The 14958-nt window shown below is 42.7% G+C and overlaps 1 protein-coding gene across 1 annotated transcript in view; it reads left to right on the forward strand.

Annotated features, from left to right (window-relative positions):
* The first annotated feature begins 467 nt into the window (after positions 1-467).
* The window catches only part of ZNF804B (zinc finger protein 804B), a 225130-nt gene continuing 210639 nt past the window's right edge, over positions 468-14958 (forward strand). Inside the window, exon 1 of the mRNA XM_058036350.1 lies at positions 468-1067. Within this exon, the coding sequence (XP_057892333.1) occupies positions 711-1067 (357 nt within the window). The 5' untranslated portion in view covers positions 468-710. The remainder of the gene's footprint in view (positions 1068-14958) is intronic.

Raw genomic sequence — 14958 nt, forward strand, 5'->3', positions numbered from 1 at the left:
GCTCAGCCCCGCCGCAGTCCGGGGCCAGCCCGCGCTCCCGGCCGGCGCCGCGATGGACGCCGAGCGCCCGTGGCGCGCACGGCCCCTGCCCGGGACAGCCCACGGGACAGCGGAGGGGAAGGAGGGCCGGGGCATGCCGGGGACAGGTGCAAGCGCAGCTGGAGGCGGGCGGGGAAGGGACGTTACCTGCCGACATCGAGGACGGGAAAGTTGGGCGAAGAGAAGGAGGGCGGTCAGAGCACCCCCTGCCTTCCCCCGCGTTCCCAGCCGCTCCGCCCAGGGTTGCCGGCGGAGCTCCCTCCCCGAGGCGGCGAGGGGCAATGTCCTCCCAGCCGGGGCCGCCCCCGCTCCGGCCCTACCCCTCCTCCGCCCCCCTCGCACCGCCTCCCCCCCCCCGCCGGCGGAGGTGAGGCGAGGCGCAGCGCCGACTGCGGCGGCCGTGCGGGAGCGGCGGGGACCGTGCCGGCTGCATCACCGCCCAGCCCGGCGCTAGGGACAGCCATGGGGAGCAGCCGCCGCTCCAGCTGCCGCCGAGAAACTCCCCTCCGGATGTCGGCTGCGGGTGGCCTGGTCTGAGCGGGAGCGGGAGGAGGGAGAGGAGGAAGGGCCGTAGCGGCGGCGGACTGTGCAAGTTGCGCTCTGCCCTTCTTCTCGCCGGCCCGTCTCCCACCCGCGGAGCAGCATGCGGACTGGCCTCCGCGCTCTCTCAGATGTGCTCCGGCTGCCGCCGCCTTCAGTGCGTCCTGCTGCTGGCAGCGCTCACCCGGGCGCTGGATGAGACGGGAGCGGGGAGATCGCTGCTGCGGTTCCGCCCGCTCCTTCATGCGGGCTTCTGCTCCGGCGGAGGTCGCACCGCCGCCGCGGAGGAGCCGGGCTGCGCTCCCGCCCCGCGCCCGCCCGCCCGGGGGGCCCGCATGGCGTGCTACCTGGTCATCAGCTCCCGGCACCTCAGCAACGGGCACTACCGCGGTATCAAAGGCGTCTTCAGGGGACCGCTCTGCAAGAAGGGCGCTCGCTCGCCGGTAACTGCCACCTCCTCGCCCCCTCCCTCACTTGTCCCCCGCACGGTAGGAGCGGTGCGGGCGGATGCCCACGCTGGGGGCGGCCGGCGCGGCTGCGGGGGGCGCGGGGCGTGGGCGCCGGCTCGGTGCCGCTCTGCGGGGCCCCGGTGCGGGCGCTGCCTCGCCGGGCGCCTCGGAAAAGTTTCTCCGTCGGCGGCCGCCTGCGAGTGGCCGCGGGGACGGGGCTGGGGGCGGTGCTGGCGCTCGGCAGTGGGGCGGGGGTGGGGGGGTACGGCTTCGCTGGGGTTATCCGTGGGGTTATCCGCGTCTCGGGCTCGTACCCAGGGAGAGGTTAATTTCTGATGCTTTGGTGAGAAGTTGGAGGCTGGTAGAGGGGAAGGCGCCGTGTCGGCTCCAGGTGTCGCGGTTTAGTACCTTGTCCAAGGTTTTGACGCGGCGGAGGAGGGAAGCGATCGTTCTCGTGGATTCGTGTGCCAAAAAATGCACTCGCGAGTTTGTCTAAGGCGCGTTGTGAACTACCTGTCTAGACCGACGTCTGGGTAGGACACGCGGGAAGTTTGGAGGGTCCTGCGGAGACTGCAGACCCGTCGAGCTAGCCTAGACGGTGCCCGTGAGTCGCACAAGGCGTTTCGTAGGGGAGCGGGAGTCCTGTGCTGCCGGGGCAGCGGTGCCCGGGTGCGACCGTGCCCCGCTGCCTCTGCTCCGCCGTGGCTGCGGCACCGGAACCGCCCCCGTGGCCGCCACCGAACTCTCCCTGTGCCCGGTGTCGGTGTGTGACACGCGGAGGGGCACGGAGCTGCCGTCCGCCTGGCCTGCCCTGCACGGGTACCAGGGACAGCCTGAGCCTGCCGGTGGGATTCCCTGAGCATCGGCAATGCCAGGTTGTGCCACACACCTGCACCCTAAATACCTTACGGGAACTAAAGTCTGCTTTCTCTTTCTTGACTTCCAATGAACAAAAATTACACATATTTCACTGTGCTTCCAAAATCCCTTTTGTGTTGTGCACTAGCACTCTGCTAGAGCGCCTGCAAGTTCTCCCCGTGTGCTGCTGTGCCTGTCGTGTGCAGAGTAACGCAACTGAGCCGCAGGTATCATCCATCAGTCACTGGCTGAGCTGCCTTTGTGGTCTTTGACCCATGGAGCTCATCCACTTTCCACCTCTGTGTGTGCAACCCCCTGAAATGCAGGCAGCATTTACTGAGATCTCTGTTTGAAATTAGGTCAAATGGAAAAAAGATCTCAAAGATGTAAAATGGGAACGAGCTTGATTGTAAATACTTCTGATTTAGTAGAATTCAAACATCTGATATTCAAGCTGAGTAGTATCAGAAGCCTGGGAAGATACTATCCTCTGAATATTATGTTCCAAATCCTTCACTTTCCAATTTCTTTCCCTTTTTAACTGCCTAGTGAGTATGCACACCACTCCTCTCCATCTAAATACTTCATGAAATAAATTTGTCTGACTCCATTAACAAATCATCATTTTAAACACAGATCCACTAATAAATAGTCATAGTCCTGCTACTGGGTGGGAGCAATTTTTGTTAATGTGTAAGTAACAGAGAAGAAGACCAATGAAAATTCACATTCCTTATTCTTTAAAGGTGTATTTTTTTAAAAGATTTTGTTTTAAATTGAACCATCTTAGTCTTAAGCCAACCATCTAGGGTTTAGTGGAAAAGAGAAAAAGCTATGAAGTTGAAAATTAATCTCAAGTCTCTTTCACTGTATAGAAACACTCTTTCATGTGATTTTTCCAAAGTTTGAAAAAAGTAGCAAGGACACTTTGTATTACTTTTCACTAAGACAGAACATCTTGTTTCCTAAATTTATATTGCCTGGAGTTGCTGTTTTATATATTTTGGGGCCATTTCTACAGAAAGGACTGAATTTTAGCAATCCTTAGTTTTCATTCTGAATTCTTGAGGGAAAATTTTATTTCTTTACATATTTTTTTTTATTTTTTCTTTGTTTTCTTCTGCTTTTTTTTGGGGGCAACTTTTTGAAGCTAGTCAGGCTTTTGAGGTCATAGGCTAAGCTCTTTGGAGAGGGAGTGTTGGACAGCTCATGAGTGCATGATAAAGTTTTAGTAATGCTGGGTACAGTAGCTCTGTAATTTTTTCATGTGTTTGATATTTTGAAATTACTATTGGTTTATATAGACTATTTTCATATTTTAATACGGAAGTTCAGATTTTAGGAAATAAAGGATGCTCAGTTGGCACAGAGGGTAATAGTTTGCTATTAAATACTGAAAGCAGTGAGTAATCTGCATGTGCCTACAAATTTATAACTTTCCAGACCATATCCCTCTTCCTTATCAGTGTGCATAAAGTTGGTAACGGGATAGCAAAAGCCACCACCTGGATATGTTGTGCATTATGGGTGTGGGAGTCATACATATTGAGATTTAGTATTGACTGAGGTAGTAAAATTGTTTTAAACATGAAAAAATGCCCCACACAGTGCAAACTCTCCAATTATTGAGTTAAACTTGAGGCCTCTTTCTTAAAAAGGAAGTCTTAGGCAAGTGGCATTTATTTATATTCCATGTGCTGTGCTTTTATTCAATCCCTCCTGATTATAACTTTGAAAGATACAAGTTATGTCTTGCAGTCATTTTTAAAATGTTGAATTGGAAGCAGCCTTGAAGATTTGATTTTATCATTTGTACCATTAAACAATCTTCTGTTTGTACACTATGAGTGATCTTATGCATGAGTCTATGTAGCCTTTAATGGATAATATGTACCTTTCTGTATTTAAAGTGTTCTGTATTAACAGACCATGAAATGTCAGTAGACTTAAGGCTATGCTTTAAGAAATGAGAACAGTGGTGAATTTTTAAAATACCTTTATCAAATTTCATGGTTTTATGAACAAGGATTTTTTCAGTCTGGGTGTTTATGTAGTATTTATTTAGCATACTTTGCTATTATTGTACCAGAAACAATTCTGGTCCTTCTTCCTGGTACGCAGAGAGACCTTTAGTTGTAGCAGTTTGAATGAGAACAAGGTATATAGAACTACAAGGATAACACACTTCGGGAATGTAATGTTGTCATCAAATCCTTTAAAAATTTAACCTTTCTTTGCCCACTTTTACATATTGGAGAAGGGACTAGCTGTGAATATTGTGAAGTTAGTAGTGATGAATTCAGAAAGAGTGGAATTAGAAGCAGTCACCAGTAAATCCTTTATCAGTGGAGTCTGATGGAGTTACATGGGGAAGGAAATGCTGAGTTTGAACATGATGTCAACATTACTAAGGATAATGGACAGTAAGCCAATGAAAGAAGCTGATCATTTTAAAGCACAGCTGATTCTGTGCTTTAAGCTTTTATATTTTATGTGAAAAGTTATATTCAGGAACATATTATGAGCAAATTTTCTGTCTCTGAAAATTGCTGTTTAAGGAAGTTCATTATGATACAGAGATATTACTTACACTTCAGAGTGATGATAGGATTTTTGAGTCCTGAATAGATTACATTGATCAGTGTACTGGTTTTACTTTTTGAAGTCAGGATAGATAATGCTGTCACACTTTTACTGCCATGCTTCACAAGCGTGGCAAAGCTGGCACTGAAAAGGACTTGCCTGCAAAACTTTTAAAGGAACTTCCAGGATGCAGCAGAAAATGGTACTGGGAATTCAGCAGATGGCCCCCTTGCTTCTGAATCATTTCTAAGCCAAGGATGTTATTAGGGTACACTGTTCTTCCCGTGGCTTTTAAAGATAAGATATAAACAAAGTCTCGTTTGCTACTCAGTATTTAAAGATCCCTTTGTATTTTGAAGGAAATAGAAGGCTCAGAAGACCCAGTGCCTTAGCCAATTTCTGACTTGGCTAATTATTTTTCTTCCGTTGTTCCCTGCAGCTTCAGCTGAATACAGTATTTTTCATGTACTTCTCTGAGCTGTTTTCAAATAAAGCTGTCAAGCAGCTGCTCCCTTGCACTCAGTGCTTGCCTGAGTTCTTTGGATTTTGGGGGGCAGGAAAGGCTTCTCTGTTACACAGAGTTACCTTTAAAAAAGCACAGCTCTCACCCCATGTCCAGAGGCTGCTCCAGCAGTTCTAATTAAGTACATTGCAGGTACTTGGAAATAATGATGCTTTAGTTGATACTGAGCCATAAGCAAGCTGTTTTAGCACTGAAGCAAATACAACCAGAACTGAGTAGCACCTTAGCACTCTCTGAAGCAGACAACAACACAAGGCACTTGGAAACTTTGAAAACCTAAGTGAGCCTGAGGACTGAATGACTGTAAATAGAGAACAGGAGGGACATGGCATGGGCAGCTGTCTCTGCCTGCCTGAGCTCAGTGCTAGAAACACAGGCATAACCAAGTCTGCCACAAAGGGACAGTATTGTGTTTGCCACCAGCCAGTGGCAAACACGTGCCAGGCACAGTTGTCAGAAAGCAATTTAAAGGCTAGACATGGTGCATGTGTACCATGTGAAATATGGCTTAGGTGACAGCAGGTTAAAGGAGGAGCCACCAGATACCTGGGTGATTACTGGAAGACCAAACAACCTGTGCATTTCTGACTGCATCCTTTAGCACTGTGACTGCACTCTCCACAGCACTGAAAGCAGAGAGGAAGGGTATGCTGCAGCATTACTAGGAAAATGCATGAAAAGTAAAATTTAAGTTAGGAAATAGAGTCTAAAGGGGCTGATAATAAATCAGCAACTCTAATAAATAGTCCTACAAAAGAAAAGGGGGGAAAAACCCCAACTGCACTAACAAAATTATGTGGAAAGAAAAAAAGGGAGAAATGGTAAAGAAGATGGAAAATTGTACTTTCACTTTTCTGTGCCAAAAGCCTCTGGCAGCTGCCTCCAGCAGCAGTGGCTGCCTGCCAGGGGGGATTCTGTGCACTCTTCTGAAGGCTTGGAGCTGGCTTACAGAGGTATCTGCCTTACACAAACCAAGGGCAGGCACTCCTGCTAACTGTTTCTGATCTCATTGATTCCTGGCACTTTGTGTCCCAGAGTGGGCTGAGAGTGTTTCCTACCAGCCCTCCTGCCTCCACTGTGCTGGAGAATATGAGCATTCCTGCAGCCCACACTCCACCTTACAGTGACCTTATTTCCTGATTTCATGGTTCCTATTATGGTGCTTTTTGTGCAATTCTGCAACATGTGAGAGGCAGAAAGAACTTTCAGAAAATGGGAATGTGCTTTGTGCCATATGTAGCCTTTCAGAAAATGGAAATTTCCTTTGTGCCACATGTAGCCTTGCTGCTCATTTCTTGTATTAAACCTGGTTTTTGTAGAATCTATCACTTCTGAGAAATTTTGATTCTAATTCAGTGAATGTGTAGCACTTTGTATTACAGCATTGCAATTAAATTTAATCATCTTCAACCAATTTCTGCTGGGGCCATTTCCTTCACCCACAATTAGCAAGAATGTTAAACAGGTGCTTTATGTCTGACAGCACCTTTCCAGCAGTCTAATATTTTTATTGGTCCCTCAATTGGGTCCGTAAACCCAGATCAATTTCTCTGTTATTTTGCATTTGGCAATTCCTGTTTGTCCATTAGTTCTAGAATTATTGCCATTACATCCATTTACATTCTCACTTTCCGTTCATATGCATTTTACTCACCCAGAGCAGTTTAGTGAGTTTTCTTATTTTATTTATTTATTTTAACTCTGAATTGTGTACAAATTTGAAAGTGAATGTAGAGACCTAGTGATTGTGAAGCAGGTGCTCCCTTGGATGGTGGTTTGGGCTACCCAGGCTCTAAGCATTAAGGGCTGTTCCTCTGCCTGTTCAGCCCTGTTTTCTGGACTCTTGCCCATGTGTGCTGTCCATGGTATGCACTTGCCTGGCTTTGCTGGGGAGGATGCTCCAGTTCCTTCCTCTGTCTAAATGAATGCTTTGTTTTGACCAGTTTACAACTAAATAAACTGAGTAACTTGATTTATGCAAATGCTTGCATGTGAGATTAGCTTCCTTGGAAACAGTGGTTAAAAAAATTTCAGCATCTGAATCTACTTATTCACTACCAAAGTTTTGCAAAAGTCTCCTGTAAAAAGCACCTAAACAGAGAAAAAAAAAGAAAGCTTTTAAAGGCTGGACAGAATGCAGGCACTTTTCCCTACTTGAGTTTTTCTAGTGGACTGTATTGCCTTGGGCTGCAAGGCTTGGGGCTTTTTAGTTTGGGCATTTTTTTGTGGGTGTGTTCTTTTTTTGTGTTGGGTTTTTTTGGGTGATTTTTTTGTTGTTGTTTTTGTGGGTTTTTTTTTTTTTTGTTTTGTGTTAGTTTTTTGTTTGCTTTTTGTTTTAGGATTTTGTTGGTTGGTTGGTTTGGTTTGGTTTGAGTTGGTTTTTTGTTGTTTGTTTTGCTTTATTTTTGTTTTTTTTTTTTTTTTTTTCTTTTTGCATTTAACATGAAGAAACTCTGATAAGTCTTTTTATTATGTCACAACTAATCACTTTAGAAGACTCAATCATTACCTGCAAAGTTAATTTTACTCACTTGTCCTAGGGAATATGTTGACTTTTCTGTGGGGAAAAAAAAGACATTCAAAGTGTTTTTATCTGCATGCTGAAGTCCTTTAATTTTAAAATCCCACTGTGAAAAGCTTAGTTTTACTACTTTATGTGTCTATCTGTGAAAAGCAGTGTATCGCATTTGTTACAAAACACAGCAGAAGATGTGGACCCTCTTTTAGAGTTCAAGAGTTAGGATCTCACTATCTAAGTTTTGTACACCTACCATGGTAAAAAACTGGATTAGGAATAATTTACATAAAAGGTCAAATGAAATTTATTACAACATTAAGTTAATGTTAAAAAGAGGCACAGATTCATGCATGCGCTTGCAGGAACCAGAATTCCCAACATAACATGCAGCACCATTAAAATCCAGTTTGACCCTCCCAAGAATTAAGCAGTGCTCACTGGAGAATTAGCTATTTTGTAAACATATGTGCATGCAGCAGTCTGTGCATATAAACATATCTGAACAGCAATAAGAAGAGCTTTAAAAGAACTTTTTAGCATCCACACTGACAGTTGTAAGCACTGCTTTTTGAAGATTCAAACTGCTCTGCTCTTAGCCTTTGAACCTTCCAAACTCTGAATGAACAGTCCTAAAATGATTTGATTTATGTTGATAATCTGCATAGGTGATATGGCTACTGCAATATTAAAGCCAGATATCTAAAATTCAGTCCTGGATTTCTGTATTTTGTGTGGGCACTCATTACTGCTTGTCTTGTACAATAAACTGCAGGGCTCAAGTATCAGGATTAGTCATGGGGTAGGTACACATACCTGGAGATGCTCTTCACTGTGCAGAACGTATTGTTCTGTGCCCAGTCATAAGGCACTTTAATGACAGGTTTTCCTTTTTTCTTTTTTCTTTTTTTTTTTTTAAATACTAGACTAAATTTATGTGCATACTAGATAAGATGTAAACATCATCAAAATTTTGTCCCAGTTTCATAGTTATGCATAATGATAATTGGCAAGCTGGTTGAAGTAAAGAAATAGAACTATAGCTGGGGGATTGCATGCAGCTCTGAAACAATTCATACATTAATCAACTCTAGTTGATATCAATTTTTCAATTGATGTTTTCCTTGGAACATATTCTAAAACAGATTTAGTGCTTTTGTGTCAACAGAAATATTCTATCAATATTCTGCTCAAACTGAACTGGAGAGCTGTATTTGGTGTCTTTGAGAACATTCTCAGTTGTAATCAGCTGTAAATCTGCAGCCTTCATTTCCAACCTGGACTGCAACATGTGAGGAAGGCTTGAGAAACTAGATTGGGAAGTGTGAGAAGAGAATTCCCTAAAATACACCCTTTGATAGCAAAATATTTTCTAGATTATATTTTGGGTTTAAAATTATAAATAAAATCTGCATGGATATTGTGATCAGAGGATCTGCTAGAAATGCAAATTCTAATAGTTATTAAGGTGTTCTAAGTATTTTTTTCAAAGAAAAGTTTTCATATTCAGATATTTATAGCTCTAATTTCATTAGCTTTATGGGTTCCAGAAGTAACCAGTACAAATTGTTCATCTAAACCAATCTTCATTTTTCTGTGCTAATCATCACATTTTCAGTTTAAGTATGACTTCTGTGAGGTGTGTAAGCTCTGACCATGGATTTTTCTGGGAGACCTAAGAAGAAGCAGAATGTGTATGTTTATGCCACCCTTTGTTAGAGACTAAAAAACCCTTACACCCTTAAACCCTTAAAAAACAGTTGCGATCTTGATGTATTGAGCCTGCCCTCGAGCAGCCTTTGATTGCAAGAAGCCTCTGGTGAGGCATTGCAGGTAGACAGAGAATGACTCTGCAGGGTTCTTGCATTTGTTGCTAGGTGAATGTTGGGTCAAAATGCTGGCTGAGGTGAGTGGTCCATGGACTGGGTGATAACAAGGATTCCTCAGCCTGGGAAAGGCTCTGCTGGCTTCCAGATGCTGCACTGGGGGCTGCTCTGTGCCAGGAGGAATTACGGTGTAGGAACACAATATCCAGGGCTCCCACAACCCTCGTGGCTGCAGGCCTGTGCCAAACAGCAGCTGAGGCATGGAGGTGTCCTGACACAGGGAGTGGCTGCCTGGTCTGATGGACACAGACCAGAATCTGTCCCACAGCTACTGAGCACTAGTTCAGGAAAAGAAACTAAAAAACGTCATCGTGTAGGTCCCCAGAAGGAACAAACTCACAAGGTGATGTGCATGCAAGTAGTTTGTGTGTACCAAATAATAAATAAGCATCCCATAAATGTCACTGAGTACATATGCAGCTTCTCCAAGCTGTCCGAATGCTTAAGTGCTGTCCTTACAAAGCTGTACTACTGCTCTTCCTGTATAGAAGTCCAAGGCTGCTTTGTTGTATACATCTACAGGATGCACACTGGCATTTTTTCCCTGTTGTAATGTTTCAATATACACTTACTTCACTTTAAAGATGGCAAAACCCATATGAAAAAATAGTTTAGTCAGACAAATGAAGAAAAATCAGGTTGGTACTACATGCAAAGATTTCAATTTTCATTTGAATGATAAATACATCCTTGGCTATTAAATACAGAAAAGAGGCAATATAAGGAGAGGCAGTGTTGGAGACACTTCTTATTCACAAATAAGCATCACTTTTAAAAAGCTCATTTTCTGGGAGTGAGTGATAAATTTTTGTGATGACTAATAATGGAAAAATCAGATTTGTGTTCTTTGATGCAGATGTATTCATATCCTATAAACCGAAAATTACATTGAAATAAGTATTGAATATATAAACTCACTGATTTTATACTTTGTTCATCTTCTGCTGAAGACCTGTTTATAACTAGTGTATTCTATACCATGTGCAACAGTAGATTCCTATTATGTATATATACTGCCCAATAGATATGCTTTATTGCTTAGCATTATAATAAGCATCTTTTATAAGTTAAACTTCAAAAATACAGATCTAATATTGTGGTTATTTATCTCAAAAGTAAACCCTTCCCAAAAAATGAATAAAAAAAGGCCTTCAAATGTATTCCCTAGAGGACATGTCTTATTTGAAAATGATAACACTTAGTGGATAAAGGTATGCCTTTCATTTTGGCTACATTAATAAATCTGTGCACTGGGCTTTTTATTGTATAAAGAAGATAGGATGACTTGAAATAGAAGGTTGTATCCATATGCCATGTTATTGCTTTTAATGGGGAAAGAATAATAGAGAAAATAAATTCATTGAGTTCTTTTTTTTTCTTTTGACAGCTATCTGCTGTTTATATTGTTATTTCTTCACCTTACAGAATCACTGAGGTTTCAGGTGATTGAATTTGATTTCTGTGGGTTGTGGAATCAGCCTTTAAATATTTATGTTGATTTGCATATATGACAGCTTTCATCAGTCAAGACCATTATAAAAAGCAAATTGGAAGAAGTTAGAAAATTCCTTTCCTTGAAAGGGATTTAAATAAGTTTACAGAATGACTTAACAGAGCTGGCATAATCTTCACAGTCAATAAAGACCAAAGGCAGAAAAATGTGCTTCAAATCTACAGAAAAAATGTTTTGTTTCCACTGTGTGTTCTCGAAGACTTGCTTTTTAAGCTATAGCAAATGAGGATTACTGATTATGTACACTTAGAAATATTCCAGTTTCCAAGGCCTTTCTTTTTAAATCTGAAGTTCATCTGTAAACTTCAGTAATAAGGACATTGAACACCTTTTCCCTCTACCGAAATACAGTTCCTGATCCCAAATATTTCCCAAAACATGTCTTGTAGTAATATTTTTCCCTGATGTTCTGACTAGCACTGTTTGAAGAACAAAATTATGATTCAAAAAGTGCCTGAAATATATAATTTATAAAACTATTTTAACTGCTGTGATTTATTACTGTACCAGGCAGGAAACTTCAATTAAAAAAAAAAAAAAGAAAAAAAATCCCAAACTCAGCAACCCCAAGCTACCCCAAACCATGCCCCCAAGCATAGCAAAATAATCAGCATGTGAGATCACCATGAACTGATGAATCACTGACAGCCTTTCTTCCTATGCCTGCTCAGGTAAAGTTCAGATCTTGACCTTCTGCTCACCTGGGAGCCATTAAGAAATCCTAATGAGCTTCCTGATGGCCTTTTAAGAGTAATAACTGATTAAGTAATTGTAGCACCTTATGCTGAAGTGTTTTAAATACTCAAAGACTTCTGAGCCTCTTCCTACAGAAAAAGGCATGTCTGCTCAAGTTATATGATTAGAAAGAAAAATGTTCCTTTTTATCATTGTAAGAGTACTTCTCTATGTTTATTCCTCTAACCTCTGGCTAATAAGGATGGTGACTGCAGGCATTAGACATCAGACAGCCTTAAAAAGATTGATGCTCCTGATTACAGTATACTATAGGATAAATTGTAGGGTTCAAGTCTCTCACAGAGGTAAAAAGGATATGTGATATCTGAAGGAACATAAAGGTGTCAATTTTCTACTTGATGGTACTAATATATTTTGATAGGATCTGCATATTAAGAACGAGCCCTCAAATACAGTGATTTAGTACTGCAGCTGTGCAGTGAGGAGAGCAAACAACAAAAATGTGGGTCCTTGCCTCTGCTCTGAAGGACAGTGAACAGAGACCCATGGGCACTACAGCTGGCAGGCACGGAGAGAGGACTGCTTTCAGAAGTGACTGGTGAGAGGAATGAACAGGGATAGTCAGTGTGAACAGGGAGGTTAATTGCAAAGTAAATGAGTTTGCTACAGAAAGCACTGAGGATCAGATCCTCAAAGGCAGTGTGTGTCCATTAGTAAACAGCACCAGGGACTGTGCCAGGCATTGGAGCTTAATCAGCTAAACAATGGAATTGTGAGTGTTGCTTCCAGTATGTTTGTGCTGTTCAACAAGTAGCACTGCCCCAAACATTTCCTGGAGAGAGTTCGGGAACTAGGACAGGGCAGAAACGTTGACATTGCTGCAGTTTCAACTCCAAGAGACTTTCACAGCACTGATGAGCTGCTCAATGACAGGTAAAAGCCTCCTTTTTTTAACTGGCTTTGAAATCGTAACCGTGTATGGAACTGCTAGCCACCTCTAGGGCAAACCTCTCAGACGCTGTTGTTCCCAAAACTGTAACTGTGCATTGAGAGAACGGTGGGTGTCATAAGTGAAAATTTTGTTGGGAAGCATTGTGAAAAAAATCAGAATTGATGGCACCACTAGTGCTTGAGCCTAAGTGCAGCCTGGGCTCCAGCTCCATCCAGCTTTGCAGAAAATAGGACAGTGTCCTGGAGTGTTGGGACTTCTGAGGATTGAAGGCTAGTGGCTGGATCTTCTGACAGTACTCCTGACAGATGAAGCAGGTGGATTTCCTCACGAATCCCATTACAAATCTGTGCTGTGCTCCTAACAGGAGCAGTCCCAGTAAATGTGATATGCATATGCTGACTGGAGGAGAGAAAGTTCAGCTTCACCTTTCAGGCAGCAAACTTCAAAGACAAAGAGCACATGAGAGAGTATTGGTGAATCATAATGAGCTTCTTGGAGTTTTTTTTGTAGTTTCTTCAAGAATTCTTAAAATTCACAGGAAGCAGACATGCATAGCGACTGTTCAGGGCAGTATTTTTTAGCTGGTGTAAACCAACCTGTTAAATTGATTACATTTTCTAAGGCTGTTTTATGCCAGCAGGATTTGGTCCTGAGATTTTATTTAGATTTTGTTTAGTAAGTAATGTGGCTAAAGTTAGTGAATACTAGTTGCTCGGACCTCCAGGGCAGAAGCATCACTGTGATTCAGTCACAGAATTTCAATTAGAAGGAAAATGCCACTGTGCTCCAAACATAAAACCTTGTATATTTTTGCCGGACTCTATAAATTATGTCTTTTCTGTATTTCTGAAACACGAACAATGCTGGTTAAATACAAACCATACTGCTGTAGCAAAGGCATTCAAGCAGTTAATATAACACCTTTCTCTTTATGGAGCACATCTTTGATTTGCACACTTCCCTGAGATAACACAGTTTGACTCAGAACTTGCTGCCACATTCCCTATCCTCATAGCAGGATTTGTAGGATCCAGATTTCTGGCTGAAATAAACCAGATCTTAGTACAATACACACAAAAATCACTTTTTATCTTTCCAGAAGAAAAAAAGCTCCTCAGAAATCTGTTGCAACTTTTTCTGGAATGTGGAGCAGTGCATTCTTGAAATGTGAATTAGTGATCACACTTTATATCTCAACAAATATTAATCCTCATCTAGTATCATCTTAATTCCTTAATATTAAACTAATATCCAATTCTCTGCAGACAATTTTTGTGTCTGAGTGACTAGGCTAGTTACCCAGTTAACCTCAGCTGTTGGCTTAGTGAAGTGATTAGGTTCTTATGAAGGACAAGTGTCATTTTCAGGTTTCATTTGAAATGTAATGCACCATCCTTTATTAATATAAAATGGATTTTCTGGATTTGTATGTTTAGCTGGCCTGTTATGGACTGCTGTTTGTTTATTTCCTTTAATTACAGTGTTGCAATGCTGTTAATTTCCTCCAACAGTCATCTGTAAGGCTGCTTGAGGAAGGATCCTGCTCTTTAATGCCTTCAGTGGGATCCTATTCTTTGATAAAACAGGAGGGCTGGCATTGTTTTCCACATAAGATGTGTTTCTTCCCAGGACTAGAGAGTCCCTGTGCTGTTTGAGTCCTGTAGGTGAGTGCACAGGAGGAATGCTGTGGGAGTCTCTCTGACTGCAGGGTTCTGGGAAGCTTTTGAGCTTGGTGCTGTGCTGGACAACAGGGATTCACCTTTGGAGGTCTTACTGCTGTCCTGTTATTGATGGCACCATTCAGCCAGTGAGAGACCGAGATGTCTTGGTCTACTACTACCTGAAGGTGGTAGATATTTCCATTGTGATTCTAATCCAGGAAAATGACATCTGTGGGTATGTCAGAGGGCTTGTGAGACTGCTTCAGCTTCTCCAGCTGGGGTGGATTTATATGATGACTTTCTGCTGGCCCATTTCTTGGTATATCTTCTAGCAGAGTTACACATATGCACTGTGGTACTGACAAAGCAGTGCTCTGTCCAAAAGTGCAGGAGGAAACCAGCATGAGAATTATGAGGATGGAATGGTGAAGGGCTGGGATACTCATCCTGCCAGAGATGCATTTGGAGTTCATCATGGTTCAGCAGCCAGGAGGTGATGTGAAGAACTGCCTGAGAAAGGAAAAAAAAGGGGGGGAAGCAAAATATGAGGAAACATACCTTTTTTTCTCCATTGGTTTAGTTTTCATAATGCTAGCAAGCTAGCAAAGGTAGCATCCAAAAGGTATTCCTCCATGGCCAAAGGTCTGCAAGATGATAGCAGATCTAAAATAATTGACACAAAGAAGTAAAATCTTTGGAAAGCAGAATTGTGGCAATTTTGAGTGAGGATATTTTTGCTCTCC

Source organism: Melospiza georgiana, chromosome 1 (assembly GCF_028018845.1).
Source record: "Melospiza georgiana isolate bMelGeo1 chromosome 1, bMelGeo1.pri, whole genome shotgun sequence".
Classification (NCBI taxonomy): Eukaryota; Metazoa; Chordata; class Aves; order Passeriformes; family Passerellidae; genus Melospiza; species Melospiza georgiana.